The following is a 15,261-nucleotide window of genomic DNA, read 5'->3' as shown; positions in this document are numbered from 1 at the left end:
CTGTTTGCTTGGAGTCGAGGTGCGGGAGCTGTTGTTTCCTCTGCCGCGACCTCTGTTGCTGTTATTCCTATAACCTCCCTTGTTCTGCTTAGTGAACGAGGATTGCGCCCCACCTTTGGAGAACTGGGATTGTTGACCCATCTGTCCTCTGGTGACTCCACGTGCACCTGAGCGACGAAAATTGCTGCCACGAAACTGTTGGGACTGCAGGGCCCCCATAGACTTAGCAGTTTCCGTGTCCTTCTTTATCTTCTCTAGGGTGGTGTCAACATCCGGACCAAACAGACTATCAGGATTGACTGGCTGATTCAGAATTGTTGTCTGAATATCCTGCTTGAACCCTGAGATGCGGAGCCAGGCTTGTCTTCTCAGCATAACGCTAGTGTTGATAGCCCTAGCAGCTGTGTCCGCAGCGTCAAGTGCACACTTGATGGCTGCGTTTGATATTAGCTTTCCTTCCTCAATAAGCATCTTGGTGCCTTCTTGGAACTGTGGGGGCAGGTGTTGTATAATCTGTTCTAGGGTGTCGTAGTGCGCCCTATCATAACGCGCCAGGAGCGCCTGTGTATTTGCGATGCGCCAAAAGTTTGCCGCCTGTGCAGCCACTCTTTTGCCTCCTGCCTCAAGCACTTTGGACTCTTTATCCGGGGGAGGAGCTTCACCCGTTGTCTGGGAGTTGGCACGTTTCCTGGCATTGGCAACCACAAGAGAGTCCAGTGGCAATTGTCCCCGGATGTAGACGGGGTCCGCAGGAGCAGGCCTGTACTTCTTTTCAATGCGAGGGTTGACCACTCTAGCCCTCGTAGGCTCCTTAAAAATGTCTCCAGCATGTTTGAGAACACCTTTCAGCATAGGAAGTGTCTTTACTGTCCTTTCAGATATGGCAAAGGTGTCAAAAAGGAAGTCTTCCTCAACCGGGTCGGCATGCATGTCCACATCATGATTGGCCGCCGCCCGTTCAATTAGTGCATGAAATCCTGCTGAGTCCTCAGTCGGGGATGCACGTGGATTAAAGGTCTGCGGGTCTTGGCCCGCACCTTGGGTGTTCTGGTCACCAGTGTCGTCGTATGAATCTGGTTGGACATCAGGTTCATCGATGGGGAAATTGTACTGTTCATCCTCATCATCTTCCTCACCCACAGAGTGTTCTGGGGAGGGAGTAGGGCTCCGTCTAGGAGGAGGCGGAATCGGTTCCGTGAGGCCTAAGGCGTCAAGGGGCACCCTCTTCTTCTTCAACGGGATGACGTAGGGGTCCACCGGCTCCGAAGTGATCTTCCGTTTATAGAGTGTCAGCTTGCCGGTGGCAGCATCGATGAAATGCTCTGAATCGTCTTCCGATTCGAGTACACGACGTGGAAGAGGGTCAGGCAGCGAGGAACCCTGTTTCGGAGCCGATTTCGTCGAAAACGCTTTCGGCGCCTCCTTAGGTGGCAAGAGAAAAAGGAGTTTCCCAGAAGGCTTAGCCGGAGCGTCCTTTTGCGGCTGCGGTGATGGCATCGGAGCCGATGGAGCAAAGGCTTTCTCCCTGATTCTCTGCAGTGACTCCGCAATGGGGGACGGTACACTGCCAGTGGGTTTCGTCGCCGACAAGGATGCTTTGAGCGGTCCCTCGGATCCGACGTCCTCGCGGGCCTTGTGCGGTTTGGGCGCGGAAACCTTCTTCGGCTCCTCCGAATCTTGAGGCCGGGGCGCAGACTTCTTGGGCGTAGCCTCTTTGGAGCCGACCTTGGCGGGCTTGGACGGCGCCGGAGCCGCTGATCCGTGCCGACCATCTTTCTTGGGGGCCCCTTCCTCGGGCGTCGGCTTCGATTTCGGAGCATCGGAATCGACAGACTTCCTCGGCTTCTGCGGGACGGAGCCGACGGGGTGACGGGCACCGACTTCTTCACAGGCACGGCAGCCATCTTAGGGACACGCGAGTCCTTTGGTTTCAGTTTCGATTTCGGGTCGGCCATGTTAGGTGTTGACGACCCCGACGGTTTCAGTTTCGGTTTCGAAACATCGCGCCCAGCAAGTGAGTCCGTAGCCGGGCCCGAAGGCGGGGCTGTGGCTTGCGGCAACGGGTCCAGGGTAAGGCCGACAGGCGATCCCGTGTCCCGGTCGGTATCCTCGAAACTTTCGGGGCAGAGCTCGTCCGCAGAGCTGTCCGCCGCGGCCCCATAAATCTCATCGTCGTCTCCTACCTCTTCGACGTATTCGAGGGCCTGACCCGCGACTCCGTCGTCGTCTCCCGGATCCGCCTCGACCTCCGTCTGTGATGGGGAGATTTGTAGAAGGTGACCCTGGACCTCTTCTTCCGGGTCGCCGAAGATGTTCTCCGGATCTGGGGCCGCTTGCCTAGCTTCCAAGCGCACCGCGCGCCGAAGCTTGAGAGTTTTCTTGGAGCGGAACTGTGCACAGGCCTTGCACTTGCCGTCGTCGTGGTCCGGTGAAAGGCACTTGTTACACACAGGGTGTAGATCGATGTGTGGGTACTTGGACCCACAGAGCGGGCAGTACTTGAACGGGCTCCGCTCCATGTCCGTAAAGGCTTGCTGTCGTGTCGCGATGAGAAGGCCTCAAAGTTTAGAAAGCGAAGAAAACTCCGCTTATTCCGGCTTCAAGAGACGGAAGACTCGAGACCGAGCGCAGACAATACCGACGCAAGAAAATCGAGGCCTTTTGGCCGGTAAAAGATAGTTTTACTTGGTTCCGACAGTAAGACGTCGAGACCACATCCGAACCCAATGGCGGAAAAAAACAATCTGGGGATGGAGCCGATGCCCATGCGCACTGTAGTCCAGGGGAGGAGCCACCTATCTCAGGATACTTCGAAGACTCTTCCAGGACAACAATGTGCAATCATCCGAGCCCAACACTAGGCGGCGATCTAATGCTAAGATATGAATTTAGCAGCCCACATGCCTCGAACCTCTACTTTTCTATCAGCTCCCCTTGGCCAGCTACATTTGTAAACGTGTGACAAAGCAGCCCCCATGGTAACCTATGGAAGAGATAGCATATCAACAGAGAAAACTAAATGCACAGCATTTCACTATTAGGACATGTAAAACACACCAGTACATGTCCCACCTTTCACATACACTGCACCCTGCCCACAGGAGTACAATGGGTCTACCTGAGTGGTGACTTATATGTAAGAAAAGGGAATGCTAGGGCCTGGCAGGTGGGTGGGTGCACATGCGGGGTTGACATAGCATTTAAACCTGCTCACAGACACTGCAGTGGCAGGCCAGAGAACCCTTTGAATGGCTGCTTGTGTGGGTGACACAATCAGTGCTGCAGGCCCACCAGCAGCATTTGATTTACTGGCCCTGGACACACACACAGTTCATTGTACTAGGGATTTAGTGGTAAATCAAATAAGCCAATCATGAAATCACCAATCAGGAAACAATTTACAGTAGGAGCACGAGCAGTTGCACTTGAACATTGAACAGCAGTGAGAAAGTGGGTAGAAACACTAAACCAGCAAAACGAAGTCCAGCATACCACCAAAACCAGGCCAGACCACAAAAAGCTGGGAAACACTCCAAAAGATGCCAGGTCTCATCTGTAAACACCGACACGGATGCATCAACTCATAGCAGCTAGTGACATTGGAGGGAATGATGTGCTTGACCATTCAACACGATTCAGCATCTTAAGTCCCGTCTCCAGTCTAAAACCTGTGGGAGAGGAAGGGCTAGCCGAGGTTAAGCACGTTATACAGGGGTTTAGACTAACAAGACCATCTGCAACAGCAGCCACTGGCCGTGACAAGAAGGGGCCGAGGAATACTCAACAAAAGATATGCCATGTGAGACACACTTTGAGGACTTCCACAGAATGAATTCTGCAAGCTTTCCCACGTTTGGATTCCTGGGGATATCCGCCACTCGCAAACGCATCTAAACTGCAAAGGGGCATGCCTCAAAGAGATGGGGAAAGAAGGAAAATTTATCATTCCCCAAAGACACTTCTATTTTAAAACAGCAGTACCAAAGAAAGAGACGAAATGCCAGAGAGCATTGGGAGACACTCCCTAACCTGTTGGCGATTCAGCTCGACTTGCGTGTAGTCCGTCCTCCACTTTTTAAACCCTTCTCAGGCTATTCTAAAAGAAAAGGTCTTATGGATTGTATGTGCAAGATTTCCCTTTCTAGTCTTCAGTGATTCTTGATTCACCAATATCGTCAACAGATATCTAAACAGATGCAGGGGCAAAACAACTGCTTTCTACATTGCATTGCTAAGGCACTACCTGTTTGTTCCGAAGTAATCTCTTATTCTAAAGCTTCTTGCTCTTGAGTCTCCAATCTTAATAAACACTCAGTATATTGTGCTGCTTTTCTTTCTCAACATGCATGGAGTGCCACCAGAATACCGCTCTACTGACCTACACACATGAGACCTGAGCAGACTTCTAAGGTTAGTCTTCTTGAACTGTCTCTCGTTGATTCACAGTCCTCTGTGGCAGTTCTCTTCCTCCACTTCTTGCTTCCTGAGCCTGCATGGAAACGTACTCCTGTGCGGTTGGTATAAAAACAAAAGCCTTCTCCAGCCCGGAGAGCATTGCTCTTATATTTGAAATGCAAAGCCTATTTTTTATTTTATTTCTAGAGAAGAACCTGCAAAAAGTTGATAAGAAGATTTCTAATGGCGTAGCGATACTAGACAGGGGGTAGCAATACCAGACGGGGTGTAGCAATACTAAACAGGATGGAGTTTGGCATCCTCGACCCCTGCTTTAATTGGGGAATGTCTGTAAGTATGACTATCACTAACATTTCTCATAAAACAGAAGAACAAGTTACTTACCTTCTGTAACGCCTTATCTGGTAGAGACAATATTTAGCCACCGATTCCTTACCTTGAATTTCCCCAGGTGTCAGACTGGATCCGGAACATTTTTCATGAGCAGTACTCCTAGCCACCAGTAGGTGGTGTTGATTGGCTTCATGCAGTGGAAGTGACGTCCGCTCAGCGGAAGTGATGTCTGCATCACCTACATAGGTGCCACTTCGGCACCTTGCCGTCGTTACTTTTCCTGAATCTCCACGCCAGAAGCACGGAGACATGAAGTGCACGGACACTGGTGTGTCCAAACTAGGGCCCTGAAATCTTGCGTGCAGTGTGGAGAGGATGGGCGAGTCAGTAAGGAATCAACGGCTATATATTGTCTCTACCACATAAGACTTTACCAAAGGTAAGTCACTTGTTCATCTGAGGGTCTTCTAGTCGCAGATTCCTTACCTTTGAATAGATACCCCAACAATAACATCCACGGTGGTGGGTCTGTGGACAAATGAAAACTACGAAGTCCTGCAAAACCAAACGGGCAAAATGCCCGTCCTTGCGGACCGGACTGTCCAGGCAGTAATGCTTGGTAAACGTGTGCAAGCAATCCCACGTTGCTGTCTGGCAGATGTCCTGAACCGGTACTCTGCGTGCTAAAGCAGTGGTGGATTTGCCAACATGACCACTTTTGGCAGAAAGGAGGCCCGTGTGCGAAGCACCAGTTTATCAGGATACATTGAGAGGTAAGCCGGCTTAAGTGAAAAGGCCTGCAACTCATTCATTTTGTGGGCAGATGTAATCACCACAAGGAAGGCTGTTTTTAAGGTGTGAAGTCTGAGGGGACAACTGCGTAGAGGCTCGAAAGGAGCGCACATCAAAAAAGTCAAAAACAAATTAGGGTCCCCCTGAGGCATAATGAATATGTACATTAGGGGACTTTAACAAAGAGGGTTGATCAGGCAACCAGATGAAGGCAGAAATGGCAGATAGACAGCCCTAAAGAGCCCTGATGGGTAAGCGAAAGAATGAAAAGTAGAACCTCAGAAGGGGATCAACAGATGTCTCTGCACACCATCCACAACTTTCTTCCAACGGCAGGCGTACACCGTCTTGGTAGAGGGGCACCGGGCTGCCAAGAAAACGTTTCAGACTTCGGGAGGAAGGTTGAAAGCTGTCAACTGTCGCCACTCAATCTCCACGCAAGAAGGCTGAGTGGACAGGTTTGGGTGGAGAGCTCTCCCCTGCTGCTGCGACAGAAGATCCTCCCGAAGGGGCCGCTTGATCAAAGGATCAATGGCCATGCTCAGAAGCTCGGAATACCAGACTCCCCGTGCCCAGTCTAGAGCCACGAGGATGACTTGGGCTCGATCGTTCTTGAGAACTCTGAGCTGGGGTGGTATGGACGGAAAGACGTACAGGAAGCCTGAGCTCCGCTCGAGATGCAAAGCATCTCCGAGCGAGTGTCACCTTGGAAACTCCGTTACGCTTCAATAGGGAAGACCCCAAAACGGCCACAGGACCTGGGTCAATGTCAGTTAAAAACAGGCGGTCACTGTGGAGAGCCTAGTACACAATCACATCACCTATATAAAAAAATTAAATTAGAACAATTTTGAAGGTTCACCGCTCTTTATCATAGCATCATATTTATGCTTCTTAGATATACATATGCATAGGTGCTCCGGTGGGATAGTGCTCAAAGGAAGTGCTCGTTGTGAGGGTTTGGGAAAACTTGGAAAGGGGAGTGTTTATACAATATTTACAGTATCTTTTAAAAGACGGTTGGATATAAGGGGTCTCCCTCTGTAGTGAAGAAGATCCTGGTTTAAGGACTTAATGCACCTTTATTAATGGGGTTGAAACGTCAACTGCAATTTAAATGCCTGTACTGATTATGCTGCACAACTTTAATAACAGTAATTGTGTTATTGTATCCATTATTTGATTGTATTTCAAAATACTTGTTGGCCGCATAGGCTATCAGACAGGTCTTCTTTTAAAAGACACTGTAAATATTGTATAAACACTCCCCTTTCCACGTTTTCCCTCACAACGAGCACATGCTTTGAGCACTATCCCACCCGGAGCACCTATGCATATGTAGATCTAAGATGCATAAATGTAATGCCATGATAAAAAGAGAAGTGGTCCTTCAAAATTGTTTTTCTTTAATTTTTTTATACGGGTAATGTGATGATTGTGTACTAGGCTCTCCAGAGTGACCTTGGAAACTCCAGCATGCAAATCTACTGGCAGAGGCAAAATCTAACCAAGGTTCTCCCCACAGCAGAAAGAGACCTGCGCCACCTCCGTGTGGAGATGTCATTTGTGATCCACTAGGCACTATCGGCTGAGTTTGTCCACCCAGGCGTCCAGAGAACCGGCCAGATGTTGAACCACCAGAGAAACGCTCTGACATTCCAGCCACGTCCAGGGTTGCAGGGCCTAGAGATGAAGGGTCCGGGACCCAACCCTGCCCTGATTGTTGTAGTACCACATGGTGGTAGTGTGGTCCATGCACACCTGAACCAGCCTTCCCTTGATGGAGGGTAGAAAGGCTTTCAATGCCAGTCGCATTGCTCGTATCTCCTGCAGGTTGATGTGGAGCTGGGATTCCGCCAGAGACCAAAGGCCTTTGATTTCCACCTCTCCCAGATGGCTGCCCCATCCCAGGAGTGACGTATCTGTCACTACGGTGAAATGTGAGTGGGGAAGGGAGAAAAGTCTGCCTCTGCACCAATCTGGGTTCGTTTGCCATCACTGTAGGTCGTTCGCAGTCCCCTCCGAGATCTGGACCGTGCTGGAGAGATTCCCCTGATGCTGCGCCCACTGGAACTTCAGGTCCCACTGCAGAGCCCACATTTGCAAGTGGCCTGTGTCACAAGCAGGATGCAGGAGGCCATGAGGTCCAGCAGTCTCTGAGTCATTCTCATCAAAACCCAGGATAGAAGATGAAATATCAGTATCTTCGAATAAATGTCCTGGACTCACTGCTCAGGAGGATAAGCACAAAACTGCACTGTCGCCAGAACAGCTCCAATGCAAGGGAGCGTCTGAGAGGGAGTCAGGTGTGACTTCAATACGTTGATAGTGAACCCAGCGAGTGCAGGAAGTTCACCGTAGTCTGGAGGTGGGAGACAACAGCCTGGGATGTGCTCGTTGTCAACAGCCAGTTGTCGAGATAAGGTAAGACTGACAACCTAGATCTCCGCAGAGGAGCTGAAACCATTGCCATTACTTTGGTGAACATCCGAGCTGCACTGGAAAGGCCGAAAGGAAGCACAGCAAACTGAAAATACTTGTGGCGTACCATAAACTGCAGATAATGTGGATAATGCCGATGGGCAGTCAAGACGTGAATGTGAAAATATCTATCCTGCAAGTCCAACACAACCATCCAGTCTCTTAGTTCCAGGGCAGACAAGACCTGAGCCAACGTGAGCATTTTGAATTTCTCCTTTTTGAGATCGAGGTTGAGAGTTTGAAGATCGAGGATAGGACAACGGTCCTTGTCCTTTTTGGGAACCAGAAAGAATCAGGAACAACCACCACAGCGGACTTCTGGGACCGGAACCCTCTCCACGGCTTCCTTGGCCAAGAAATCCGTGACCTCTTTGCGGAGACAGGACAGATGATCCTCCATCAGCCAATTGTGAGATGGTGGAATGGGGAGAGGGGTGGTCTCGAAGGGGAGGGAGTAGCACCTTTGGACAATCTGCAAAATCCAAATGTCGCCGAAACCGCTCTGCCTAGCTAGTCGGTCATGTCAAATTCGCATCGAATAGTGAATTTTTCCACATCTCTACTGTCATTTGGGAGAGTAAAGAAGAGGCCTCCTCAGGGATCTGTGTGAGCACTTGCACAACCATATTCCACAAAGTGTGGGAATAACAGACAATAAGGCATGCAGGGTTCAATGACTGCAATGCCAGGCTGGCGGAAAAAAACATCTTCTTCCAAATGAGTCCAGCCTCTCGAGTTCCCTATCTGGGGGATGGGTAGGGAAAGCGCCTTGGGGAGGTTTGGAACACCAAGTTCTCAGGGGTAGGGTTTTGTGTGATGAAGTTTGGCTCCCCAGGCAGGGGGCGATGGCAGCGGACAAACGCCCTATTCAAATGAGCCCCAGTGTAGGGTTCGGACCAGCTACCCAACAGGACGTCAGTGAGGGCGTCATTGAATGAGAGGAAGGTTTCTCACGCACAGATTTCTGGTTGCAGCATCTCTGTCAAGAGATTAGTCTTGACTGCCCTGGCGGGATGCTGCAGGTCAAGGACCTCAGCTGTCCTATGCACCAGAATTGCGTAAAAAGCTCCCTCCTCCATAGCCACGGTAGGGGGAGAAAGCAAACAAGCATCTGGAGAGGTATTCAGGCTGTTAGCATCACCCAGGTCCTCACACCAGTCCACACACTGCTTCTCATATGGCTGCCATTCTAAAGGGTCCAGTGACCCCTCCCAGTCTTCCCCGAGTCCTAGCTGATTTAAATAAGCCTCATGCTCTGATCAAGGAGGCAGAGCTCCTGTCGGCATCAGGCAACGTCCCTCTGGCTCTGTGTCAGATTTAGGGATAACAATGGGGACGGTGGCACCAGGGGGTGCAGGCGGCGACAAGAGCATCGGCATCTGCCCCAGGGAAGTATGAGATGGCTCGACCGGCCTGGGTCCAAATTCAGGAATCGATCCTTGGGGCCCCACCAGAGTATGGGCCAGAGCTGAAGAACCATATGGGGCACCATCCGGCCCCCCGGGCCCAAAGGCATGTTGACGGGGTCGGACTGCCCAAAAATTAGGCGCATGGCCTCATACAACTGTTTCAGTTGGGCAGGAGACGCTATGGCCTTCGGAAATCCAGGGAGGCGCGAAGTCGGCAGAGGTTCCAGGCCTAGGAACGCTGAGGCTCCCTCATCTCGTTGGCCGACAGGCGGGAGAAGTCGAAGAGAGTTTTGGCTTCTTGCTCCTCTTCTTATTCCTCCAACCAGAATGTCACAATGACTTTGAACGGGAGGAATAGAGCTTCGGGTTCCGGAAACGATTCCAGGAACTTCCCATCAACCTGGATCTTGACCGCTGCAGAGTCGCATGCAGGGCCGCTAGCAGCTTTAGGGACTGCTCCCTCAAAGCCTTCAGAGCAACGGCTCGGCGATTGGACACGCCTTGGTGTTGTGTTAGCGCTCCAAAGATCAAAGACAAACGTCGTGTAGGTCAGTCGCTGACAGCACATGTGACATGCACCCAGGACTGAAAACACAATTCGTGCGAGGACATCCTCGACACAAGAGGTAAGCATCAAGAAGCAGACAAAAACATGGAAAAAGGCCTGTCAAAAAGCAACAGAGGGGTAGCGCTTCTCCGGATTAGTGCTGGCTGTTGCAGAAAGTAAAGAACTGACATCAGCGCACCTGGGTGGTGCCTATTTAGGTACCGCGACGTCACTTCCAGGACAGACACGGAGCTGATCAACGCCATCAACGGGCGGGTAGGGGTAATGTGCTCAAAAAATCTTCTGGATCCCGACGGACACCTTAGGAAATTCTAAGATAAGGAATCTGAAGCTAGAAGTCCCTATGAGATACGGGCTTAAGTTTACTTTAAAAGTTATAATCGCATAAAAAGTGATCGTTAGAATCTTCTTTCACTGTAATAGAAAGCTGGTCTGAACACAAAAATATGCATTTCAGCACTAATGTTGTTTTCAGTCCTCATGTTTTCAATCATTGGCTTGCTAAATACAAAAGTCGAATACATTTAAATATCAGATTTGGATATGTAGTCTCTTTAATCTCGGTTTATAACTCACCAAACCATGCAACTGATTACATTTATGTGTAGTTCATTTAGAATCACTGTGAGACAAACGCCAATGTTTCTTTTTTTTCTTAAATGACAATGTTATCCTAACACTTTTAAAAACTGACATATGGCATTTAAAAAGTAGAATTATTTGTTAACTTTAGAAATACATACACAAATGTGTTTTCTATTTATAGTTCAAATTAAACATTTTCTTTTAGGAATCCCCCAGTATCTCAAAATATTGCAAAATTCCTATTTATTCCAACAATGACCATTTTGTTGGGCTGCAGAAGAGATAAAGCCAGATTTCTAAAAGAAAGTAGCTACTTTTTAGAATTCCTCAATGGCATGTTAACCTTTACTTAAGCACATCAATTTCTGATTGAATATGTCCCAATAATTTTATTTATTGAATGTGTTTACTTCTTTTTACATCCCAGGTAATTCAGTTCAGCAGCTGACATGGAGTGGATGTGTTTGAATATCACATGGTTCCAGTTTACACTAACATATCAGAAACAATACTCTCACTGAACATATCTTGCTAAAACTTGTGGCAAACTGGTCTTTGCAAAACATCCAATAACATACAGGCAAAATAGAAGAAGAATATTAGTAGTGCAAGCCCATAATTTTCATTGTAATGTTTTAAAAGACCACAACAACTTTGTTGCTATAGCTGTAGCACAATTTCAATGGAACCAGAGTTCTCAGCTCAAGCAGTCTTACTACATACCGTCAGCGGGCAGTCGGCGGAGTCCAGTATGTCGTCCATGATCTCGTTGGCATATGCCAGCCTTTCCCGCAGAGAATTCTTCTTCTTCAGCCCGGTCAGGTTGATGAGGTGGGTTTTTAACCAGTCTAACCCGTGCGGGCCCAGAGCCTTGCCCTCGGCAAAAAGGAGGATGGCCCTTGTGACGTCACTGCCCAGGTGGTTGAAGTAAGGCGGGCAAGGGTAAGTTCGCCCTCTGAAGTCCATGTTGTGAGGAAACCAAAAAATCTCGTCCCTCATGTGCTTCGCAATGGACAGCTTGTAGAGTGCGTCCATGCGCAGGCTGTACATCTCGGCCGTCTTCTTACGGCACATCGCCATTTCCCGCTTCATGGCCAGTTTGTCAACGGGGATGGCGTCTTCCAGGGGACAATATTTAGGGGCCTCTGAGAGGGGCGGCGGTATGTCCAGCTTCTCGTTGCCCTTCTCGTTGAAAATTGTGATGATGATGTCCAAAACGGGCTGGTTGATTTTCCAAGGACAATTGCCCAGCTGGTTGAGGGAGTCGAGCACCGGGTGCAGGTCTGCCACCGGGCTCCGTTCCAGCCGGAGTTGGTGCTGGATGGCCCCTTCCACACAGCGCATCAGCTTGGTGGGGGTGAGGATATAGGTGCCAAAGCGGGGCGATGTCCAGGGAATGGGAGGGCACAGCATGGGCATGATGTAAGAATCAAAGGTGAGGGTGGTCTCTGCCGCGTCAGACCGCAGCTGGGTGAGGATCGGGTGAGGTTTGATGAAGCCAATCTGGAAAATGGGAGGAAATGAACATGGGGCTCAGAAAACTCTGGTACAAAGACATTCCTCAGACTTCAGTAGATTTCATTGCAACTAAATGGTGAAGCAACAGGAAGAGAAAAAGTTACATAACGTAAGGAGAGACAAAAGAAGAGCTGGCCAGAGGCACAGGACAAGAGCTGGAGGAGAAGAGAGACAGCTGCTAGGAGATCAGCAGAGGCGCATATGTGAGTGCGTTGGAAAACAAACTAAGGGAGGGGAAAGCGCTAGGGAGACGGAGACCACTGGGTCGCAGGAAAAAGATAAGGTCTGGCAGGAACAGAAACTGTAGAAGAACTGCCGGGTAAGAATCAAATAGACAAAGTGATGGGCGGGACATAGACAGGAACAGAGCTACTGGGGAAAGGGAGAAGTGACGTCAGGCATCAGACAGGACACGCTAGGGATAGTTAGGAGGCAACCATGAGGTAAATGAAAAGGAAAGGGGATGCGGAAATGATATAATGTGTGTGCAGTTCTGTATTTATGGTTTGTGATTTTTAGAAACCGCATGTGGCAGGCGCATGAGAACACACGCCGCGAGTGTCAAGGACAACACAAGACAAAGCTGGTTCTAAGCACAACAGAAGAATGGAGCGAGCAGCAGTCTCCAACCTAGAGGGATCTACAGACCAAAGGCAGATGAAGCTTGCAGCAGTGAAGCTGACCTCCCAGGTCAACACATGTTCTACTTCACTGAGTGGAAACCCTTCAGGATCTTACATTTCGAACCACGTCAGTAGAAAGCATGCATCTAAAAAATGGTGCACTGTGGTGGGGTTGTGTACCCTCAAAAACTTTTGAGAGGTCACAGGAGTGAAAAATCTGACAACTTTTGCCTGTGCTGAGTAAGACGCATATGTATAAGGGCTACAGAAAGGCACCCTCCAGCTCCTCACCAGTCACTGCTGGGCGGAGAGTCATGTATGCAACAAGATAAGCGGGAGAAGCACTCTCCAGTGCTGTCCTGGGAGGGAAGTCACGTATGTGCAGCAGAGCTGCTCTCCTGTCTTGTATGTGCAAAGGGTGCAGGAGGGGTGCAAAGGGTGCAGGAGGGTGCTCTGTTTCTGGCTGGTCAGTGCCTGGAAGTCATGTTTGTGCAAAGGGTGCAGGAGGGGTGCAAAGGGTGCAGGAGGGTGCTCTGTTTCTGGCTGGTCAGTGCCTGGAAGTCATGTTTGTGCAAAGGGTGCAGGAGGGGTGCTCTGTTTCTGGCTGGTCAGTGCCTGGAAGTCATGTATGTGCTATGGATTTAGCAGAGGTGCTCTCCTGTTTCTGGCTGGTCAGTGCCTGGAAGTCATGTTTGTGCAAAGGGTGCAGGAGGGGTGCTCTGTTTCTGGCTGGTCAGTGCCTGGAAGTCATGTATGTGCTATGGATTTAGTAGAGGTGCTCTCCTGTTTCTGGCTGGTCAGTGCCTGGAAGTCATGTATGTGCTATGGATTTAGCAGAGGTGCTCTCCTGTTTCTGGCTGGTCAGTGCCTGGAAGTCATGTTTGTGCAAAGGGTGCAGGAGGGGTGCTCTGTTTCTGGCTGGTCAGTGCCCGGAAGTCATGTATGTGCTATGGATTTAGCAGAGGTGCTCTCCTGTTTCTGGCTGGTCAGTGCCTGGAAGTCATGTATGTGCTATGGATTTAGCAGAGGTGCTCTCCTGTTTCTGGCTGGTCAGTGCCTGGAAGTCATGTATGTGCTATGGATTTAGCAGAGGTGCTCTCCTGTTTCTGGCTCATCAGTGCCTGGAAGTCATGTATGTGCAAAGGGTGCAGGAGGGGTGCTCTGTTTCTGGCTGGCCAGTGCCTGGAAGTCATGTTTGTGCAAAGGGTGCAGGAGGGGTGCTCTGTTTCTAGCAGGCCAGTGCCTGAAAGTCATGTATGTGCTAAGGATGCAGAAGACGTGCTCTCCAGCTTCTCGCCTCTCAGTGTCAGCGAAGGTTTATAATACAATGAGCATAGGGGTCATCCGTAGCTTCTCACTATTCAATGTCTGCTGTGCAGTGTCAGCGTAAGAAAGCAAAAAATTGAATAAAACATCTTGGCCACTGGTCACTTCACATAAGAAGAGATAGACATATGTCCTTTGTGACTTCCTAACTCTAGCGCTAGGTTTGTTTCTGTGACAGCCAAAGACAGACTCCCAGCTATCGCTTGGTACAAAACGAGGTATCATCTGGCTCAGTATGAGCGAGGAGGAACCCAAACAGCTCACCTGCCGATGGCTCCGAAAGGTGTACATGTGATACAGCACAGGAATTGGTTTCGGATCTGGGGCTGTATTCATCACCTTAATGGCGCCCACCATGAGATCAACCAAGTGTGCGCCGAGCTGCACCAGCAAGATGTGTGGCCACGGACAGTCATCAAGAACCAAAGAAGGGCCCGAAGCCATCTCCGACTCAAGCTTCTGCCAGTATTCACGTGGCAGATAATTGTTGACCTATGAGGGACAAGTGCAGAGAAACATGATGAGGCACTGCGGTCTGCATCAGAGCAAGGCATGAGATGAGGCGCTGCGGTCTGCATGAGAGCAAGGCATAAGATGAGGCGCTGCGGTCTGCATCAGAGCAAGGCATAAGATGAGGCGCTGCGGTCTGCATTAGAGCAAGGCATGAGATGAGGCACTGCGGTCTGCATTAGAGCAAGGCATGAGATGAGGCGCTGCGGTCTGCATCAGAGCAAGGCAGGAGATGAGGCGCTGCGGTCTGCATCAGAGCAAGGCATAAGATGAGGCGCTGCGGTCTGCATTAGAGCAAGGCATGAGATGAGGCGCTGCGGTCTGCATCAGAGCAAGGCATGAGATGAGGCGCTGCGGTCTGCATGAGATGAGGCGCTGCGGTCTGCATTAAAGCAAAGCATGAGATGAGGCGCTGCGGTCTGCATCAGAGCAAGGCATGAGCTGAGGCACTGCGGTCTGCATTAGAGCAAGGCATGAGATGAGGCGCTGCGGTCTGCATTAGAGCAAGGCATGAGATGAGGCACTGCGGTCTGCATTAGAGAAAGGAATGAGATGAGGCACTGCGGTCTGCATCAGAGCAAGGCATGAGATGAGGCGCTGCGGTCTGCATCAGAGCAAGGCATAAGATGAGGCGCTGCGGTCTGCATCGGAGCAAGGCATGAGATGAGGCGCTGCGGTCTGCATCAGAGCAAGGCATGAG

General features: G+C 50.1%; 1 protein-coding gene across 1 annotated transcript in view; it reads right to left on the bottom strand.

Moving 5' to 3' along the window:
* Positions 1-15,261, bottom strand: part of POLRMT (RNA polymerase mitochondrial) — a 133,629-nt gene that overhangs the window by 59,992 nt on the left and 58,376 nt on the right. Inside the window, exons 9-10 of the mRNA XM_078671130.1 lie at positions 14,316-14,543; positions 11,308-12,087 (exon numbers count right to left, since the gene is read on the bottom strand). Of these exons, the coding sequence (XP_078527256.1) occupies positions 11,308-12,087; positions 14,316-14,543 (1,008 nt within the window). The remainder of the gene's footprint in view (positions 1-11,307; positions 12,088-14,315; positions 14,544-15,261) is intronic.

The sequence above is a fragment of the Lissotriton helveticus genome, chromosome 12 (assembly GCF_964261635.1).
Source record: "Lissotriton helveticus chromosome 12, aLisHel1.1, whole genome shotgun sequence".
Lineage (NCBI taxonomy): Eukaryota > Metazoa > Chordata > Amphibia > Caudata > Salamandridae > Lissotriton > Lissotriton helveticus.
The sequence above is the reverse complement of the archived record's forward strand: the minus strand, read 5'-3'. Positions and strand labels throughout refer to the sequence as shown.